This window comes from Hipposideros armiger, unplaced genomic scaffold, assembly GCF_001890085.2.
Source record: "Hipposideros armiger isolate ML-2016 unplaced genomic scaffold, ASM189008v1 scaffold_222, whole genome shotgun sequence".
NCBI classification, from domain to species: domain Eukaryota; kingdom Metazoa; phylum Chordata; class Mammalia; order Chiroptera; family Hipposideridae; genus Hipposideros; species Hipposideros armiger.
In genome coordinates this window covers 1,848,430-1,868,747 of record NW_017731572.1, presented here as the reverse complement: position 1 = coordinate 1,868,747, position 20,318 = coordinate 1,848,430, and the positions used below count along the sequence as shown (strand labels likewise).

The 20,318-nt window shown below is 35.4% G+C and overlaps 1 protein-coding gene across 1 annotated transcript in view; it reads right to left on the bottom strand.

The window, feature by feature from the left end:
- Positions 1-3,268, bottom strand: part of LOC109389122 (myosin-8) — a 27,387-nt gene extending 24,119 nt beyond the window's left edge. Inside the window, exons 1-3 of the mRNA XM_019654419.1 lie at positions 3,065-3,268; positions 2,260-2,403; positions 2,018-2,174 (exon numbers count right to left, since the gene is read on the bottom strand). Of these exons, the coding sequence (XP_019509964.1) occupies positions 2,018-2,174; positions 2,260-2,403; positions 3,065-3,268 (505 nt within the window). The remainder of the gene's footprint in view (positions 1-2,017; positions 2,175-2,259; positions 2,404-3,064) is intronic.
- Positions 3,269-20,318: the final 17,050 nt, after the last annotated feature.

The following is a 20,318-nucleotide window of genomic DNA, read 5'->3' as shown; positions in this document are numbered from 1 at the left end:
CCCCCTCCTAGTTCTTGATATTATTAATTTGACTGCTGGCAATACTAAATAAAGAAAGGATCTGGAATTGTAAATGTTTGTGCTTATTTGCCATTTTTTGAAGGAAATTTTCCCCCAGATTTACTTCATTTTTGTTATGAACAAGCAAAATCCCACATCAGTACAACTAGCTTCAGAGCTGATAGTAGAAATTATTCCAAAATTAATCTTAGGTCACAAATAACTACTATCTCACATAAAAAGAGTAAAACCCCACCCAATCAAGGAAAAGATATCTTGTATAAGTTTCCATGGCGATGAGTTTATGCATTCTCAAATTTTGTCTGGCTGGTTATCCATTACTTATCTAATGGATTCATTAAATCTCTCGGAGAGAACCATATAGACTAATGATAGTAACTGGGACTCACGGGCATATCAAGTTCATGGGGGATACTGCTACTATGCTACTATAAAAATACTCAGGATTTAGGAGAATTCCTCTGCTGAAGGATCCCAAAATGCTTTATAAAAAGCTTATCATTTATTTTTATTTCCCTTTTTATTTTATATTCATTTTTAAATAATAAAAACAAAAAATTGTCAGTAATTATATGACTGATGTGTTGGATTTATACCAATTTTCTGAGTTGTTAAAGCACTAATTTTATACTGATAGATTATAGATTTTTGAGAATTCTCAAATTTAAAAATCATTCGGAGAAATGGGTAAAATCTGCATGTTATTTAGATGTAGATACAGATTTTAGAGAACTTTAAAGTTCTACTCAGGGAAGTAGGTACAGATTTTGGAATATATTGAGATTGATTTCTTTTTCCAATAGAAGAAAAGTCATGAAGATCACATCACATCCAGTAAGAGCGTAGATAACAACGTCCTGGTCTCTTTTGGCTAAACTAACATCACCCCGGTCCAATACCACAGTCGTGCATGGTTTTATATGAAAATCATGGTTGGAAGCCATAAGTAATCCTGAATTTGGAGCAGTTCCAAAGCTGCTGGGGCGGCGACCTTGGTAGGGGTGGTGGCAGTGGAAATGCAGCTGCTGAGTATTAAAACCCCTGAAGTGAGCCAGCATTTGGATGATTTCTGGAAGGTGGTTAGCTTCTGCTCACAACCAAACAACAGTTTACTGGCATGAAATCCTTATAGACTAGAACTACTGGCTAATTTGTAATAAAAGATTCCTATTTTATTCATTTCTCTTTTCTCTGCTCCTTTAGAGGACAATTTAAAAACAAGTGCAGCAAAACAAACACAAAAAAACAGAAAGGAACAAAATCCTCTCAGTTTCCAAAATCCTATGAACCAACAGGAAACTCAGGAATTTAGAATATTTCCAAAGGCAATATATTTGGTGTGTGAAGATAAAAGGTTTTAATGCTGTGTTTGGGCCTATAGCGCACATCAAAGCTTTTTTATACTTTGATAAGGCAGTAATAACAGATTTTAAATAATTAAGAAATATATTTTCAAAGAAAGAGGGGTTTTTATTTTCCTCCATTCTAATAGGAAAATGCTTCAGAAATTTTACAGAAAGTCATAGCTCTTTCTTTACTCTTATTCTGCCCAAAAAGCTAGCAATATGAGCTGTATCATTTAAAGATAAGACTTTACAAAGCTTTCCAGCTATAGCTGGTAACTATTTTCCTTGATTGCTGTGGATATGGATATTTAAAATGAATCTGAACTTTTTTCTATTCAAATTAGAAAGCAAAACATATGGGAAAGCAACAGGTATGTTTACAGAGTTCTGTTAATTGTTTCAACGAGGCTTCCAGTGACTAGCTAGGTTAGCTTGGGCAGGTCAGAGAACTCAGCTTGATTCTATTCATCTATAAAATGGAGATGGCTGCTGGGAAGCATATATGACATTGTGGCTCTGAAAGTTCTTTGAAAACCGTGAAGCCCCATGTGGCTGCAGTGTATTATTATAATCAAGTCCCAGACAAAGTCTGTTTGTTCATTAAAGATTGTAACGCCACATTTCTGTACATGCCTGCGTCACTCACTCACCAGTCAGCATGAACTGATAGGCGTTGTCAGAGATGGAGAAGATGTGGGGCGGGGCCTCCTGGCGTTTTTTGCCTCGGTAGGCAGCCACCACCTCGGGGTTGTACACCGGCAGCCACTTGTAGGGGTTGACGGTGACACAGAAGAGGCCCGAGTAGGTCTGAGAAAATCAGACAATGCAACATGTAGATCTTGTTTTCACTCAGAGAGATAAACGGAATAAAGAGAGGCTGAAGGGCACTCACGTAGATCATCCAGGCTGCGTAACGCTCTTTGAGGTTGTACAGCACAGCGGGCTCGTGGAGATGGGTCATCATGGCCATGTCCTCGATCTTGTCGTATTTCGGAGGGTTCATAGGGTAGACTTGGTCTTCTTTGACAGTTAGAGTCTGGCAAGTAAAGGAAGAGGCCAGTTTATGCTAATGGTTGGAGGTAGGGTTTATGTTTATCTGTTGGTTTTGGTTATAAAACTACACTTGCAGACACTGTCCTTTAAATAAAGTCATGAAAATATATTCATTTCAGAGTTTGGTGCTAAAAAAATCTGTTTCCTATGGTGAGCTAGGATATTACCTTTAAAAAAAATTTTTTTCCTCTGTCCCAAGTTTATCCGGTTATGTCCTTTCACTCTTGTCTTAATAGGTTAATTTTTAAAATTTTCCTTGCCATTAATTTCAAGAAACTTCCATTTGAGGGGAAGTAATGGGGAATATTAATACATTATTTAACTTAGTAAATATTACTTCCGATAGGAGAAGTTAGTTTTGATTTCCCCAGGTGTGGGGATTTAGACTGGGAAGTGGGGGATTTACACTGGGAAGTGGGGAATTGAAGGGAAATGGGGAGGCTGATACTAGTGGGTAGTTGGGAAGGTGAGAAATGAGGTTACTACTGAGAATTCTTTTGCCTTCCAAATCTGGTGTCCATAAATGGACTAGAAAGGTGCTTGTATTGGCAATAGGCTTAGCGATTCCTCATCCGTAAGGCTTCAGCTCGAAGTGAGGAGATAAAGAAAAAAAAATTGTATTTTCTCCTTATGTTTTTACTTACTGCTCCACTTGCCGTCTTTACAGTTACTTTTTCTCCGTCCTTGCTTTGTACGGTGCTTTTTACATAGGATTCCTTGGGTTCCACGACAAAGACTGATGTTTTAGCATCAAAGGGCTTGTTTTGGGCCTCAATCCTCTCCTTTTCCGATTTTCGAAGGTAGGGAGCGGCTGCACCAAAAACAGCCATCTCAGCGTCTGAACTCATGGCTGCGATGTATTGAGCAGAGGATTCTGCCTTAGGGAAGAAATGGGAGAGCTGGAGAAATAGAAACCAGAAATCATGCATGTGAGTTAGGATTTGAAATGAAAGTATTGTTGAGCCTCTACCACCTAGGCAGTAACTATTCTTCCAAGCTGCCATCACCCGAGTTCAAACACAGCAACACTAACTCAGGACTGGTTTAGAATGAGATTGTCATTTGGGTCTTCATTTTTAGAACTTTGAAAATTCCCTTCCTAGATTGCATGTATGTTTACCTTTAGGGCTAGGGTACCTACGGTTGAATGAAAATGGAATCCTTGCCTATTTTAATCTCTAAACTGTAACAGTATCTATAGCTAAAACTGTTGCTGGGTTGTTTTATAGCAACTGTCATTCTTTAATCCCCACTTTTCCTTCTGCATAATGTTTGCAACTGCCATGTGCTAGGGCAATTATAGAGTTAGGAAGGAAAGTTTGTCTTGTGCAAATGAAGGTCGATATTTTCAAAGCTATAAAAAAATCCTTGCCTTTTAGATGGTCGTTTTTGTGTTTTTTTTAACTCATAAACCAAATATTTATTTTTAACATCTACTTGATGTTAACGTTTGGTGTTATGTCTCTCAGTGGGTCATTAAAAGAACCTTATAATAAATTGCCAGTATTTGGGATGTGTAGTCATTTGTCTTGCTCCCAAGAGATTTAGCATTGCCTTAATTCCAAAATCTCTCTGACACTCTCCTTTTGGCATGAGAGATTTCAACCGTCGGTTAACAGATTTAACCACAGAGAAATGAGAGCTTCGGCATGGAGAAGGCCCCCTTTTCCCGCATAAATTCCACTGGCTTTTTTTCTTTCCATCCAGAAAAGAGGAGACAAAAACTTAAAAAGAATTTATCACATGCATGTAAGCCATTGTCCTCTGATAGTAAATATGCCTGTGCAACATTAGCCTGATAGACTGATTAAGTCCTTCATTTCCTTTCAGGTATAATTACTTGGGGAAGGGCCAGGATCTCTTCTAATTTAGTTATATATTTAACAGTCTGTGCGTGTAATACTTGTGACCTTTTAAAAGAACAATAATAAATCTTTAAAAACAAATAACAGTGAACCCTCAAAAAGGAGCTGAAATATTATGGTTTTAACCAGATGTTTGTTTGCGTTACACTTTTAGATAAGAATTTTCCCAGAGTGTTTAAAACGCATTGGTGCAATGTTTAAGTATTCATCACTTTGCAGTAGAGGGAAGTTAACGTGCAATAGTCTCTTGCCCTGGACAGGTCTAAGTGCAGCTGAGAACTCGCTGTCCTTAATGGTCCTTAAAACCTGGAACTCAATTGAGGGTAGTCTCAGAGAAGATGTTCTGAAACAACAACTTGCTAGCATTTATAAGACTATTCGGAAGCACCATCTACTTACATAATTGTAAAAACATAGAAGTGGTATATAATTAAGAGTTGTTCCCAGCTTCATTAGATCAACAAATGAATAAAGCTGAGTCTTACCTCTGAAGTTCCAGACAAAAATGCAGGTTCAGAAGTATCAACACTGTAAGACAACAAAATTTTTTTTTTTATTAGCAAAGCTCTGAATTTCCGGTAAGATAGTTACAGAATTAAAATTCCCCTGCTTCAAAGCTTGAATCTATGAAAATAAAGGTTACGGTTGGAACAGTTTCAGGCTCAGAGATGGGTCATGGGGTAAGCTCTTTCTGCCCCCTGGGGTCCAAAAGTCCCAAGGCCCCCATCACTTACCTCTGGTTTCTTGGTGGAGATAAGGCAGGAGCGATCTGTCATGCTTATATAGGAACTAATGTGCTGATGCTGCAGCTATCGTCTCTTTGTTAGGGCAAGACATTTGGCAACATGAACCCTCAGCATAATTCTTACTGACATTTGTCATGTTTGGATATAATTAGAAGTATTCATATCATTTTGAGTATGTGAACCAATCTCCTATAAATAATTTTACAGGGGCCAATCTGCTGGCAGAGAATGCTTTCTAGTATGCTGGGAAGGTAATCTTTGACATGCCTGGTGGGGCCTCAAAGTAAGTTCCTAAGAGCTATATTCGTTTTGGCAAACTCGTGCATGCCTGTAGTAACTCGGTGATCAAGATACTCAGTGACACATTGTTGTCAGGGTCCTGACCACTTTTCCTTATGTGATACCACAGGGACCCCCCAATTCCTTCCCTTGGGTCACTGCCAAGGCTCATCCTTGGAGTCTGGGCTTGGGCAGCGGAGCCAGTGTGAGAGGAAATTCTACACTGAGTTTCCACCATTGGGCCAGTGCCCACATACTCAACATTGAAAAAAGGTATTATTTCATTAGAAAATAATGTGTATTCATAATAGAAGAAAATTGGCAAAGAGAAAAATGTCTATAATCCTAATATGCAGCAATAAAATAACACGAAGACATATAAGTAGAATATACTATATGCACACACAGAGTATATATATTTATATGTGCCTTGTAATCTGCTTTTAAAATTAATATACCACTAATGTAATTTATACCCTATTCTTTAAACGAATTATATCATAATCATTCTTTTTAAATTAAAATCTTCCTTTTTGCAAAGGTCAGGTACATTGAGATATAATTTATATACGGTAAAAAAAATCATCAACAGTTGTATGAGGTTTCTTGGCTTCTATTAAAACATTTTTAAACTTTATAATGAAATTCACTTATTTTGTTGTATAGTTCTATGAGTTTTTACATGTGCATCGATTCTTTTAACCACCACCACAGACAGGATGCAGAACAATTACATTTCTATGAGTTTTGATAAATATATGCAGTTGTGTAACCTCTTACATTTTAATTACATGAAAAATTAAAGCCTTATAGATCAGGCTAAAATTCCCCTTTGATGAACACTCGCAATGCAGGTATCTCCCTTCTCTCTAGAGGTAACCACCGATTTCAGTTTGGTTTATAATATTTCATACCTTTTCTGTGAATTTACAAATTTATATTTAAGAAAATATAAATTAGTGAAACTGGCCTAAGAAAACTGTCCCATAGAAAATAAAATACAGATATTTTAAATATATTATAAATAGTTTACGTATGTGCCAACTTGCTTTTATCGTTCTATACTCTTGGATCATTTTCCATGTTAATAAATACACAAAAACATGGAGATTTTTCCAAAATATACAGAAGTAAAGAGAATGGTATAATGAAACCATTGTATTATATATATCACCAAGCTTTAATAGTTACCAGTTCACGGTCAATCTTGTTTCGTATATATGCCCCTAACCATTCCTTTCATCCCTGGAGTATTTCAATATTAACTCATGTAAAAATTTCTGTGTAGAATTCTGTATGTTGTAATTGTAGTCATTTCTTTTTTAATAGGAGTTGTAAAAGGTTTCTTTTGGCCTAATAATGATCTTAATTTTACATCTCAGGCTAATAGAAGTTTTAAATTTTTACCTAATCAAAGCTATAAAAACTTTTTCTTTATATTTTTGGTGTTTTTGTGTGTATTATAAAAGGCCTTCCCTAATTTAAGGACTCAGGGTCATAAATACATTCTATATTTTCAAACTAATGTTTTTTAAAGAAAATATTGAGATTTATAATCTAGTTATGTATGTGTGAGAGAGAGAGAAAGGGAGAGAGAGACACAGAGAGAGAGAATATTATCTGTTTCTGAATTCCACATTTTGTACCATATTTCTGTGCTAATAACACTTATGTTTTGATAGCTGATAGGGCAGATTTTCCCTAATTATTTATTTATTTCAAAATTGTCTTGACAATTCTTGCACTCTATTATATGAATTTTAGAATCAGATTATATGGAAAATCCTGCTGGGATTTTGATTTAGATTAAATTGAATGAATAGATTAATTTGATGAGAGCTGATACTTTTATAATAGTGAGTCTTTTAAGAATGATATATTTTTATTTATTCCAAGTTTTAAAAAAAATCTTCTCAAGTCATTTTTTTCTAGTTTTTTAATTTATCAAATTTATTGGGGTAACGTTGGTTAATAATATTATATAAATTTCAGGTGTACAACTTTGTAATACAACATTTGCCTACTCTGTTGTGCGCTTACCACCGAAGTTAAGTCTCCTTCTGTCAGCTTGTATTTGACACCCTCTACCCTCTTCATCCTCCCTCCACCCCCCTCTTCTCCTCTGGTAATCAGCATTCTGTTGTCTGTATCTATGAGTTTGTTTTTTTGTTTGTCGCTTTTTGTTCTATATCCCACATATGAGTGAAATCATATGTTTCTTGTTCTTTTCCATCTGACTTATGATAAAAAATATGGTGAATACTGCTGCTGAGTGCCAACAGAAAGGCAGGGATCTTCCATACGGGAAGCGGCAAGTCGAAACTTAGTAACCGTGTATGATAAGTTTCAACTCATTCCATGCAGTCAGATGTGAGCTATGGTTGAGAGAAGGTGTGTTTTAAAATGTGCCGTAAATCATGGATCACGAACAACATGTTTACGTGAAAAGGTCAAATGGTTTCATCCTCCATCATGACAACGCTCCATGTCACACATCGCTTCTGGTACGGCAATTTCTGTCAATAAAAACTTTACGGTGTGTCCTCATCCACCTTATTCACCAGATCTGGCTTTTCCCTAAAGCCAGACTTCTGGCTTCTGACTTCTGGCTTTTCCCTAAAGTCAAAATGACCATGAAAGGTAAACATTTTGATTTGTTTCAGGAAATTGAGGCAGCCACAGCAAAACAACTAAAGACACTCATAAAAGAGGACTTCCAGAACTGCTTCAGGAATTGGCAAGAACGATGGGATAAATGTGTTCAAAGTGAGGGGGAGGATTTTGTGGGGAATTCATATATGCCTAATAAAATTGAAAACATATGCTTATATAAAAACTTGTACACAAATGTTCATAGCACCATTATGGAAGTGATGAAGCTGTTCTGGAATTAAATAGTGGTTATGGTTACATAATTCTGTGAATCTACTAAAACCACTGAATTGTATATTTAAATGGTGAGTTTTATGGTATGTGAATTATATCTAAAAATACATTGTATTTTATTAGTGGTTTTTTTTCCTGCATCTATTGAGATTATTAATATTTTCTCCTCTAACTTGTTAATGTAGTGAATTTTGTGGTAGGTTTTCTCACTTTTACCATTCTGGAATGCATGAAAAAAACCTATTGATATAATATTGTTTAATTCCCTGGTGCTTTAAGTTTACTAATTTTTATGTGGGATTTCTGTTTCTGAGCTTATATGTGACTAGGCCATAGTTTTCTTTTCTTCTGTTATTCTTTTCTAGTTTTGATATCAGGATCATGCTAGTGTTGTAAAATGAGTAGCTTCCCATTTGTGTCTATTTTCTGCAACAGTGCGCTTAGGATGTGAATAAGCTGTTCCATGACAGGCAGTTCATGAACTCTCTTGGCCTCTTGCCTCTTTGGAGAATAAGTATTTTACTCTTATTTAAGTTTTTTCATGACTGTTGGTTAGTCTATTCAGAGATCTTATTTGATTTTTGGTGGGGTCCATTTGGAAAATTTATATTTTCCTAGAAAATTGTCTATTTCATGTGAGTTTTTAGATTTTTTGGACATTTTTGTGCATATCATTTACAATTAAAAACTCCTATATAGTCATCTATTCCTTTTTATTCTTTACATAATTTAATTTTGTTCTTTTTATTTTATATCATATTTGCCAAAGTTTTGTCATTTGTGTTAGTCTTTTAAGTTAGTTTTACCAAATAACCGTTTTTTTCTCCTATTTTATTGAATTCTGCTTTCAATCTTATTCATTCCTTTCTTTTATTTCTTTAGGTTTATTTTATTGGTCTCTATCTAGATTCTTGAATTAAAAACTTACTTCGTTTATTTTCATTCTTTCTTGTGGTTTTACAAGGTTATTTGTGGTTATAAATTTTTCTTTGGTTACTACTTTGACTGAATCCCACAGGTTGGTATGTAATGCTTTAATTATATTACACTATTATTTTAATTATTTAACATTTTAATTATTTATATAATATTAAATAAATTATTTTAAAAATTTTTAATTATTATTTTAGTATTTTTTATTTTCATTTCAACCCCAGAAGTATCTAGAGCATATTTGTTTTTTCTTCTTTTATTTTGAGATTTTTATTAAAAAATATAGCTAACATACAATATTATATTAGTTTCAGGGGTACACAATAGTTATTCAACATTTATATACCTAAAGAAGTGATCACCATGATAAGTCCAGCAACAATCTAACACCATACCATGCTATCACAGTATTATTGATTATATTTCCCATGCTGTACATTATATCCCCATGACTTTTTTTGTTTTATGCCTGGAAATTTGCATCTCTTATTTCCTGCTCCCTTCCCCCTCTTTTAAATTTATCAATCACAGTTGACATTCAATATTATTTTATGTTAATTTCAGGTCTACAGCATAATGGTTAGACATTTATATAATTTAAGAAGTGATCCCCCTAACTAGCTTAGTACCCACCTAGCACTACACATAGTTATTACCATATCATTAACTATATTCCCTATGCTTTACTTTACATCCCATGACTATTTTGTAACTACCAATTTGTACTTCTTACCCCTTTTACCTTTTTCATCCTGCTCCCAACCCCCTCCCACCTATTACCCAACAAATCTAGTACCCATCTGACACCATGCATAGTTATTACACTATTATTGACTATCTCCCTTACACTATACCCTACATCCCCATAACTACTTTGTAACAACAAATTTGTACTTCTTAATCCATTCCCCTTCTTTTCATACCCCTAACGCCCCTTCCATCTGGCAACCATCAAAATGTTTTCTGTATCTATGAGTTTGTTTCTGCTTTGTTTGTTAATTTTGTTCTTAGATTCCACATATAAGCAAAATCACACTGCATCTGTCTTTGTCTGATATAGTCCACTCAGCACAATACCATCCAGGTCCATCCATGCCACCACAGATGGCAAGAACCCATTCCCTTCCATGGCTGAGCAATATTCCATTGTATATATGTACCACCTCCTCTTTATCCATTCTTACATCGACAGACACCCAGGCTGCCTCCACATCTTGGTCACTGTAAACAATGCTGCAATGAACATATGGATGCACACGTCTCCTTGAAGTAGTGTTTGGATTTCTTTGGATAAATACCCTGAAGTGGGATCACTGGGTCTTTCATTGTCTCTTCCTATAGCCTTTGTTTTAAAGTCTATTTTGTCTGGTATTTTGTCTGAAGTATTGTCTATTTTGTCTGAAGTATTGCTACCTCAACCTTTTTGGTTTCTTTTCCATCTCCATTTTCATGAAATAACTTTTTTCATCCTTTACTTTCTGTCTATGTGTGTCTGCCAATCTGAAGTGAGTCTCTGGTAGGCAGCATATGTAAGGGTTTTGTTTTCTTATCCATTCAGCCCTCCTATGTCTTTTGATTGGAGCATTTAATCCATCTACACTGAAAGTAATTGTTGATAGATATGTAGCTATTGCCATTTATTAGGCCTGTGGGAGAGGCTACGCTGCGAACTGCAGATGGCTGCCACCAGTACCAGGCCTGGGATAACGCTGCAAAAAGTGAGGACACCCAGAGGACTGCTGCCACCTTCTAGCTCCTTTAAGGTTCAGCCACTGATAAAGCCTCATGCAGTACATGAGTTGAGTGAGACAGGGTCTCATGGAGTCACTAGAGTGAGAAGTGTTGTGGTCACCAGGTTAATTTAGACTCTAGTTTCATACCAGTGCTGAGCCTGGAATGACTCAGCAAAAATTGCAGAGCACACCTAGCCCAGTCGCCACCTGCCTAGGGCCCGTGGACTCTGAACATTTTCTAAGAAATAGTGCAATGTGGGAGTTTTGGCTGCTCATGGAGAAAGTGCCTCCAGTGTTGTGCAAGTTGGGTGGGGCAGGGTCTCTCCCAGTGAGTCAGCAGGATGGAGCTTCAGAGCTCATCAGGTCAATCAGACTCTGATTTGGCTGGTGAGGGTTGGCTCAACATAGAAAAGATGGCGCCCGCCTGCCGGCTGCATGAAAGGAGAACCTCTCACCAGGAAAATGCTGACTGTCCTTTAGTCCTCCCCTCGTATGTCTCCAAGGCCCATGAGTCACTGACCCAACACTGGAGCCCAAGGTGAGTACCTGCAAGTGAGTGAGTCTGTGCGCAGGCCATTTAAGGGTTTGTTTGGGTTTCCCACAGCCTTCCATCCTACTGGAACTGTTAGAATTCTTACTGTTTCCCACAAACTGATGTTGAGGGGGCTCCTCTTTCTGGCACTTGTCCTCAGGGATGGGGAACCTGGTGTGGGGCATTGGGGTCCCTTGTTCCTTTGGGCAGAATTGCCACAGCCAAGATATCCCTCCTGATTGTCACACAGGGAGGTTTGGAGCCATTCCGCATCTCCACTCCTCCCACCAGTCTCTATGTGGCAGCTTTTTTATATTTTTAGTTATAGGACTTCTGTTCGGCCAGACTTCAGATGGCTGTCTAGGTTGATTGTTTAGTTGTGATTTTAATGTGTTAATGGAAGGATGCAGGCACAGTGTTTATCTACTCTGCCATCTTGGATCTCTCAGCATGTTTGTTTTTTAAATTTCCACATTTTGGCATTAGGGTGAAGTTCTCTTTTAGCTGTTGCTTATGTGTGTCTGTGTGCAGTTTGTTTTCTAGCAGGCCTAATAGGAATGAGGAATGTGGTTCATGTGTCTGGGCTTTTATGTGTGCGTGTAAGTAATAAAACAATTTAGATAGCATTCACATATGAATATTATTAGCACTCCATAAAAGTAACTGTAATTTTTATGCTTTTCTTTATAGTTTTATTATTTGTGTATGCATTCAAAACAATGCATGTAATTTTTTCATGTTTTTAAGCTTCTTCATATAAATGCAACTTTGTTTATTCCTCAGTATCTTACTTCTTTTACCCAATGTTATTGTGAGATTTTTCTGTTAAGTTGCATATAACTGTATTTATTTTCATTACTGTACAGTAGTACACTGTATGGTATTAAGACAATTTTTTTATTCTACTGTAGACAAAATTCGGTGTCGTTCCCAATGTTTTTGCTATAGTTTTTAATTTTATCTTGTTCTAGAAATAGCTGATATTTCTTTTGTGGCTTTGTACATGAGTTGGTTGTTTTTGTTGTTCCTCCGCTGCCCCCCCTTCTTCTTTTAATAGCTTTATTCAGGTAGAATTTTATATATCTTAAAGTTTATCCAATAAGATTTACTAAATTTAGGCAGTTCTATAACCATCACACCCAGTTTTATAATACATCCATAAATGCAAAAAGTTCCCTTGTGCCTATTTGCAATCAGTTCTACTTCTAACCCCAGACCCGAGGCGGTGGCTGATTTGCTTTCTGTCCCTATAGTTTTGCCTTTTATAGAAATTTCACATAAATGGAATCTTAAAATGTACAGTCTTTTGTGTCTGCCTTCTCTCCCGTAGCTTGTTTTGGAGTTGAGTTCATCAGTATTATTGCATGTATCAGTAGTTCACTCATTTTTATTTCTTAGTAGAAGTCACATTTTGTTTTTCCATTCCATTGATGTGTCACATTTTGTTTTTCTATTTACCAGTTGAAGGATATTTGAGTTGTTTCTAGTTTTTGACTATTTTGAATAATACTGTCATGAATATTCCATATAAGACATTGTGTGGGCATTTGTTTTTATTTTTCTTGAGTAGGTAGCTAGGAGTTGGATTGCTAGGTTATATTTGTTTAACTTATCTCAGAGTTTTTTGCACCCCTCATACCTAATTTTCACTTCTCAAAGAGTGTTATCACCTCTATTGAAAATGCATGTATTAGATGTGTGAAAAGCATTTATATTCTTTCATTGTTGAGTACAAAATGTTATATTTAGCTTTATAATTGAGCTTGTTACCTGTGTTATTCATCTACGTTTTTAGTTTTGTCTACTTGATCTGTTATTTTTCTAGTATATGTAAGTTAAAATCCTCTACTACAATTGTTCTCAGAGTTCAGATTTTTGTTTGTATGATTCGAAGATGGTTACTAACACCATTGAAATTTGTGATTCATTATAACCTTCTGGTAGATTGTATCTTTTAAAAATTAAATATGAGCTGTATTGGTCTCTTTTTGTATTATTTTGCCTGGAATTCTACTTTTGCTAATATTTTGCTATACTTGCTTTCACTTTTTGGTAGCATATATATAGGTTATCTTTATTTTCAACCTTTCTTAGTTATTTTATTTTACACCAAACTTTTAAAATGCAAGTAGTGACTTTAAAAATCCATTATGAGATCCTCTTTTAGTAGAGGCAGGAAACTGGCTTGTATGCTTTTTATGGTGTGCAAAATGTTTTACTGGGTTGTCGGAAAAGTCATGATGCATTTTTGCAATGAAAAACATATAAAAAAATACATCATGACTTTTCTGACAACCCAATATATGTCAATGTAACTAGCCAGATGTTATTTTGTATGGTTTTAGGCAAGTCACCTAACCTCTGTAAGCCCCAGTTTGTTCATCTTTTAAAGGAAAATAATAATAATTTCCCACTACCTCACAGGATTAATGTGAATATTCAGTGAGAAATATACGTAAAGCATCTAGCATAGTTTCCTGGCAATGTAGAAAATATTTGTTAAATATTGGCTATAATCACTCTACTTAAAGTTATATAAAAAGGCTCTATCACTGTGAGTCATGGGATATCATGGGAGTCTTTTACAAGGAACTGACATCATAAGACCTTTGTTTTAAACACAAGTATGGTAACAGCATGGAAGATGAATTAGAGGAGTGAGACAGAGATAAAGAACTCACTTAAGCAGTTGTTGTGCTATTTTAGGAAAGAGTTGTAGACCTGAGATAAGCCACAGCTCTTGAGAAAGAAAAGAGGGGGAGGAAATCAAGAAGTATTTAGATTGTAGGTTTGACTATCCTTGCTGCTGGTGAAATAAAAATACTTTTAGATGTTCAAGAGCCATTTAAAATGATTCTACTCCAAGAGAGCTAAAAATGAACTGAATTTCTTGAGTTTGGGGGTAACTTTTTCATGGAAAGGAAACAGACTTGGAAATAATATTTGGTTGTCGGAAAAGCCATGACGTATTTTTTCTGTTTCTCGTTGCAAAAATGCATCATGACTTTTCCGACAGCCCAATAGAAAGGTTATATATATAACTTGATGGAGAATTGCAATATTAGAATTCTTAGTAAAAGAATGCAAGTGTCAGCTTTTACCAGATAATGAAGTAACAAGCCACCCTACCTGACATCAAACATATTTTAGAAATATGCAGGTCAGATTAAAATAGTGTAAAATTAATGTAGGTGAAGACAAGTAGATCAGTAGAACATAATGTAGTCCAAAAATTGGGCTGTTGCATATATGGCAATTTAGTATATGATAAAGGTGGCATTTCAAATCACTGGCGGAGGAGTGGGGTGGAGAGAAAGGAAGGACTATTCAATGAATAAGGTTGAGAGTTATCATTTGAAAAAATATTAAATTAGGCCCTTGGCTCACACCATTTATAAAAAGTTCTCGCTAAATTGAAGTCTTAGCATTAAGACAAAGCAAAACTATAAAATAATAAAAGATACACACACACACATACAACACACACATGCGCACACACACACATCTTTTGGCACCTTCTGTATATATGTATCCTTCAAATAAAAAAGGAAGGGGGATACATGCAAATAGAAAAAATAGCCAAAAGATATAAATGTAAAATTTGTGGAAGAGGCAATACAAATGGCCAATAAACTTGAAAACATGCTCAACTTTCGGAGGTGCAAGATCAAATAACAGCTAGTATATTTCACCCACCCATCATGTTGACAAAAAAAAACAACAAAACAATTTGGTAGTAGCAAATGGTGCTGTGAGAGAGTGGATGCTCTTACATGCCATGGATAAGGGTATAAAATTCCAGCTCAATTTGTTGCATCTTTTGAAATTTAAAATTGCAGTAATTTCCCTACTTACTCTCTTTCTTACAGAAGCACAGAGGAACAAGAAGGTATGCCAAGGCTGTGCATTTAGCATTTATCCTAACAGCAAAACTTTGGAAAACTTTGAGGACCTTAAATGTCCATTCAGTTACTTTGTATTCATTAAGTGACCACCTGTTAAGTGGTGGTGATCTGATTTATATGGTCAATGGTTGAAACCTGACACTAACTTTAATCGGAGATTTGGATCAACATAACACATTTCCCACCTGTTTTCTTTGAGCTATAACCCTATAAATGAAAAACCTTATTCAAAATGACAATAAACACCAACATACATAGTTTAATGGACAATATATATAAGGAAACTAAACTGTGAGATATATTTTGCTAAAGCCTCTTTATTGGTATATTCCAACCCTTCTCCAATGAGATATTTGTTACACAATTCTTGAGTGACAACTCATTTCTTTTAACTTAGAGTAAAAGTTTTTCCAACATCTGTCTTATATCCCTTTTCCGTGATCTTCTCTCTAGTATCTGCTTACAATTAAGCTCAAGGCCAGCATTAAGTTACCATTTCTAATGTCCCGTCTGCTCCAAGAGTCCTTGCCAAAAATTAGCTTACAATTCCTAAGATTCCCTTTGCCCTACCAATTTCTCTATTTTCTTTCTCCAGTGAGGAAAAGCAGAAGAATAGCAGTCACTTAAGGCATCCCTACCTTTCCTAAGGTGAAACTCTGTGATTATCTCATCTTGAACCAAAAAAAAGGACTCTCCTTTTCTTAAGACTCACACCAGAGAGGAATGTTATTTAGATTCATCTGTTATCGCACATGGTTAATTTCTTCTTATTGTTGGTAAGGAGTAGTCCATTGTGAGGATACACCATATTATGTTCATCTTTTTGTGGACATATTTTTTGGACATATTTTGTGGACATCTTTTTGTGGACATATTTGTCTTCTTTTATGGACATATTTTTCATTTCTTTTGGTTAAACACCAAAAGAGTGGAATTGCTATATCAAAAGGTGTGAAGATGTATATTAAATTTATAAGAAATGTCCAAAAAAATCTAAAGATAATAGTGGAACCATTGTACATCTTCATTAGCAATACATGAGAGAAATAGTTGCTCAGCATACTCACTTGTCATTGTTAGTCTTTATGATTTTAGCCATTTTTATGGATGTGTAGTGGAATCTCCTGTGGTTTTAATCTGTATCCTCTAGACCAGTGATATTGAGAATCTTTTAATCTGGTTATTGCATTACCGATGCAGGGGTCCTTGCCCCTTTCAGGATTGAAATCAAGACAATGGGTGAAATAGTTTTGCAGAGAGGAAGGTTTATTAAAGTGAAAACTTGCTGCACTCTGGAAAAAAAATGGATGTATCTCCCTGAGGCTCACATGTACAGTGGTTTTATGGGCTCTTGGGGCTAAGGGCCACACCTCTTCCTCTTTCTTTCCCCTGCCCCCCCTACACTGTACCTGTGCAGTGTGGGTCTTACACTGTACCTATGCAGTGTACCTACATATTACTCCATGTGTCACATGTCTTCTTAGCATCTTAAATCTCCATGGGGGGGGGTGTTTACTATGATAATGAGGAAAAGTTAACTATAGGACAGCTCTTTTAAAAAATGCACATGCACGACTTTAAAAACTTTCTCTGAGCTTGCTTATCTCCCCTGTTATTATGATTCTGTCTGCTCATTGTTTTTTATTGACTGAGAAATGTGGCTCCAGGTTGTTTTCCTTAGCTGCAAGTTCTGACCACAATTGGACCTTCACACATCTTTTTTTCAAAAGTGTCTGTCAAAGTCTTTTGCTCATTTACATTGGATTGTTTTCTTTTTATTGTCGTTTTGTATGTGTTCTTCATATACAACAAAGTCGTTTGTTGCATATATTATTGCATATATTTTCTCCCATCCTGTGGTTTACCTTTTTTATGTCCTCAAAAGTTCCTTAGTGAGTGATAGTTTTAGTTTTAAAGAGGACAAGTTTATAATTTTTTCTTTTGTATTAATGCTATGTTCTGTTTAAGAATTTCTGCCCAGGATCACAAAGATATGCTCCTACATTTTCTTTTATAAGATTTATAATTTTAGGATTTACATTTAGGTTTGTTATACCTATTTAGTTAATTATCATATATGGTATGAGTTATTATTTTTTTCCATATAGATATCTAATTGATCCAGCATCATTTGTTGCAAAGACTTTTCTTTCTACATTGAATTGCATTGGGAATTTAGTAAAAAGTCATTTGACTGTATATAGTGGATTTATTTTCAAATTCTCTATTCCTCTCTATTCTGTTCCCTCTATCTATATCTTTCTATGTTAATACCACACTGTCTTAATTACTGTCACTTTATAATAAGTTAAAAAATTTGTTGAGTAGGTCCTCCAAATTTGTACTTCTTTTTCAAAATTATAGCTTTGGCTATTCTAGGTCCTTTATATTTCATATGCATTTTATTTATTTATTTTTCTAAATTAAAGCTTTTTGGAGTGACAATGATTAGTAAAGTTACATTAGTTTCAGGTGTACAATTCTGTAATACATCATCTGTATATTACACTGTGTGTTCACCACCCAGAGTCAGCTCTCCTTCCATCACCATATGGTTGATCCCTTTTACCCTCATCCACCACCCTCCTCGCCCTCTGGTAACCATTAAACTATTGTCTGTGTCTATGAGTTTTTGTTTCTTTGTTTGTCTTCTGCCTTTGTTGTTTTCAGTTTTATATCCCACATATCAGTGAAATCATATGGTTCTCAACTTTTTCTGTCTGACTTATTTCGCTTAGCATAATAATCTCAAGCTCCATCCATGTTGTCACACTATTTCCTCTTTTCTTATGGCAAAACAGTATTCCATTGTGTATATATATCACATTTTCTTTATCCAATCATCTATCGAAGGATGCTTTGGTTGTTTCCATGTCTTGGCCACTGTAAATAAAGCTGCAGTGAACATTGGAGCACATATATCTTTACGGATAAATGTTTTCAGGTTTTTTTGGTAGATACCCATGAGAGGGATTGCTGGGTCACATGGTAATTCTATTCTTAATTTTTTGAGGAACCTTCATACTGCCTTCCATAACAGCTGCATTCCCACCAACAATGCATGAGGGTTCCTTCTTCTCCACAGCCTCTCCAACACTTGTTATTACTTGTCTTGTTGATGATGGCCATTCTAACAGGTATGAGGTGAAATCTCATTGTGGTTTTTATTTACATTTCTCTGATGATTAGTGATGTTGAGCATCTTTTCATATGTCTATTGGCCATCTGTGTGTCCTCTTTGGAGAAATGTCTATTCAGGTCCTCTGCCCATTTTTTAATTGTTTTTTTTTTTGTTGTTGTTGTTGAGTTGTATAAGTTCTATATATATTTTGGATATTAGCCCCTTATTGGAGGCAATTGTTTGCAAAAATCTTTGCCCATTTGGTTGGTTGCCTCTTCATTTTGTTGATGGTTTCTTTTGCTGTGCAGAACCTTTTTATTTTGATATAGTCCCATTCATTTATTTTAGCTTTTACTTCCCTTGCCTTTGAGGTCAAATTCACAAAATCCTCTTCAAACCCAAGGTCCTTAAGTTTAGTACCTACGTTTTCTTCTATGCAGTTTACTGTTTCAGGTCTTATGTTTAGGTCTTTGATCCACTTTGAGTTAATTTTGGTACACAGTGACAGATAGCAGTCTAGTTTCATTCTTTTGCACGTGGCTTTCCAATTCTCCCAGCACCATTTGTTGACAAGGCTGTCTTTTCTCCGTTGTATGTTTTTGGCTCCTTTGTCGAAAATTATCTGTCCATATTTATGGGGGTTTATTTCTGGGTTTTCAATTCTATTCCATTGGTCTGTGTGTCTGTTTTTCTGCCAATAGCATGCTGTTTTGATTATTGTTGCTCTGTAGTACAAGCTGAAGTCAGGGAGTGTGATACCTCCAGCATCATTTTTTTTTCTAGGATTGCTTTGGCTATTTGGGGTCTTTTGTGGCTCCATACATATCTGGTGATTTTTTGTTCTATTTCTTTAAAAAATGCCATTGGGATTTTGATGGGGATTGTATTAAATCTGCATATTGCTTTGGGTAATATGGCCATTTTAACTATGTTGATTCTTCCAATCCATGAACACAGAATGTCTTTCATTTCTTTGTGTCTTCTGCGATTTCTTTTAAAAATGTCTTATAGTTTTCAGCATATAGGTCTTTCACATTCTTGGTTAAGTTTATTCTTAGGTATTTTATTCTTTTTGTTGCAATTGCAAAAGGAATTGTTTTTTTAAATTTCTTTTTCTGAGAATTCATTGTTAGTGTATAAGAGTGTAATGGATTTTTGTACGCTGATTTTTGTAACCAGCTACTTTACTGTATTTGTTTATTGTTTCTAATAGTTTTTTAGTGGAGTCTTTAGGGTTTTCTATTAATATATAAAGAATCATGTCATCTGCAAAAAGTGTCAATTTAACTTCTTCATTTCCAATTCAGATGCCTTTTATTTTTTTCTCTTGCCTGATTCCTCTGGCTAGGACTTCCCATACTATGTTGAATAACAGTGGTGACAGGGGCATCCCTCTTTTGTACCTGATCTTAGAGGAAAAGCTTTCAGGTTTTCACTATTAAGCATATTAGCTGAGGATTTGTCATATATAAACTTTATTATGATGAGGTACTTTCCTTCTATACCCATTTTATTAAGCAGTTTAATCATAAATATGTCTTTTTGCATCTATTGATGTAATCATATGATTTTTATCTTTTATTTTGTTTATGTGGTGTATCACATTGATCGATTTGCATATGTTGAACCATCCTTGTGCCCCTGGAATGAATCCCACTTGATCATGATGTATAATCTTTTTAATGCATCATTGTATTCAATTTGCTAGTATTTTGTTTAGAATTTTTGCATCTATATTTACAGAGATATTGGTCTGTAGTTTCTTTTTTTGTGTGTGTTATCCTTGCCATGTTCTAGTATCAGAGTAATGTTGGCCTCATAAAATGAATTAGGAAGTATTGCCTCTTCTTCAATTTTTTTGGAAGAGCTTGATGAGAACAGGTATTAAATCATCTTTG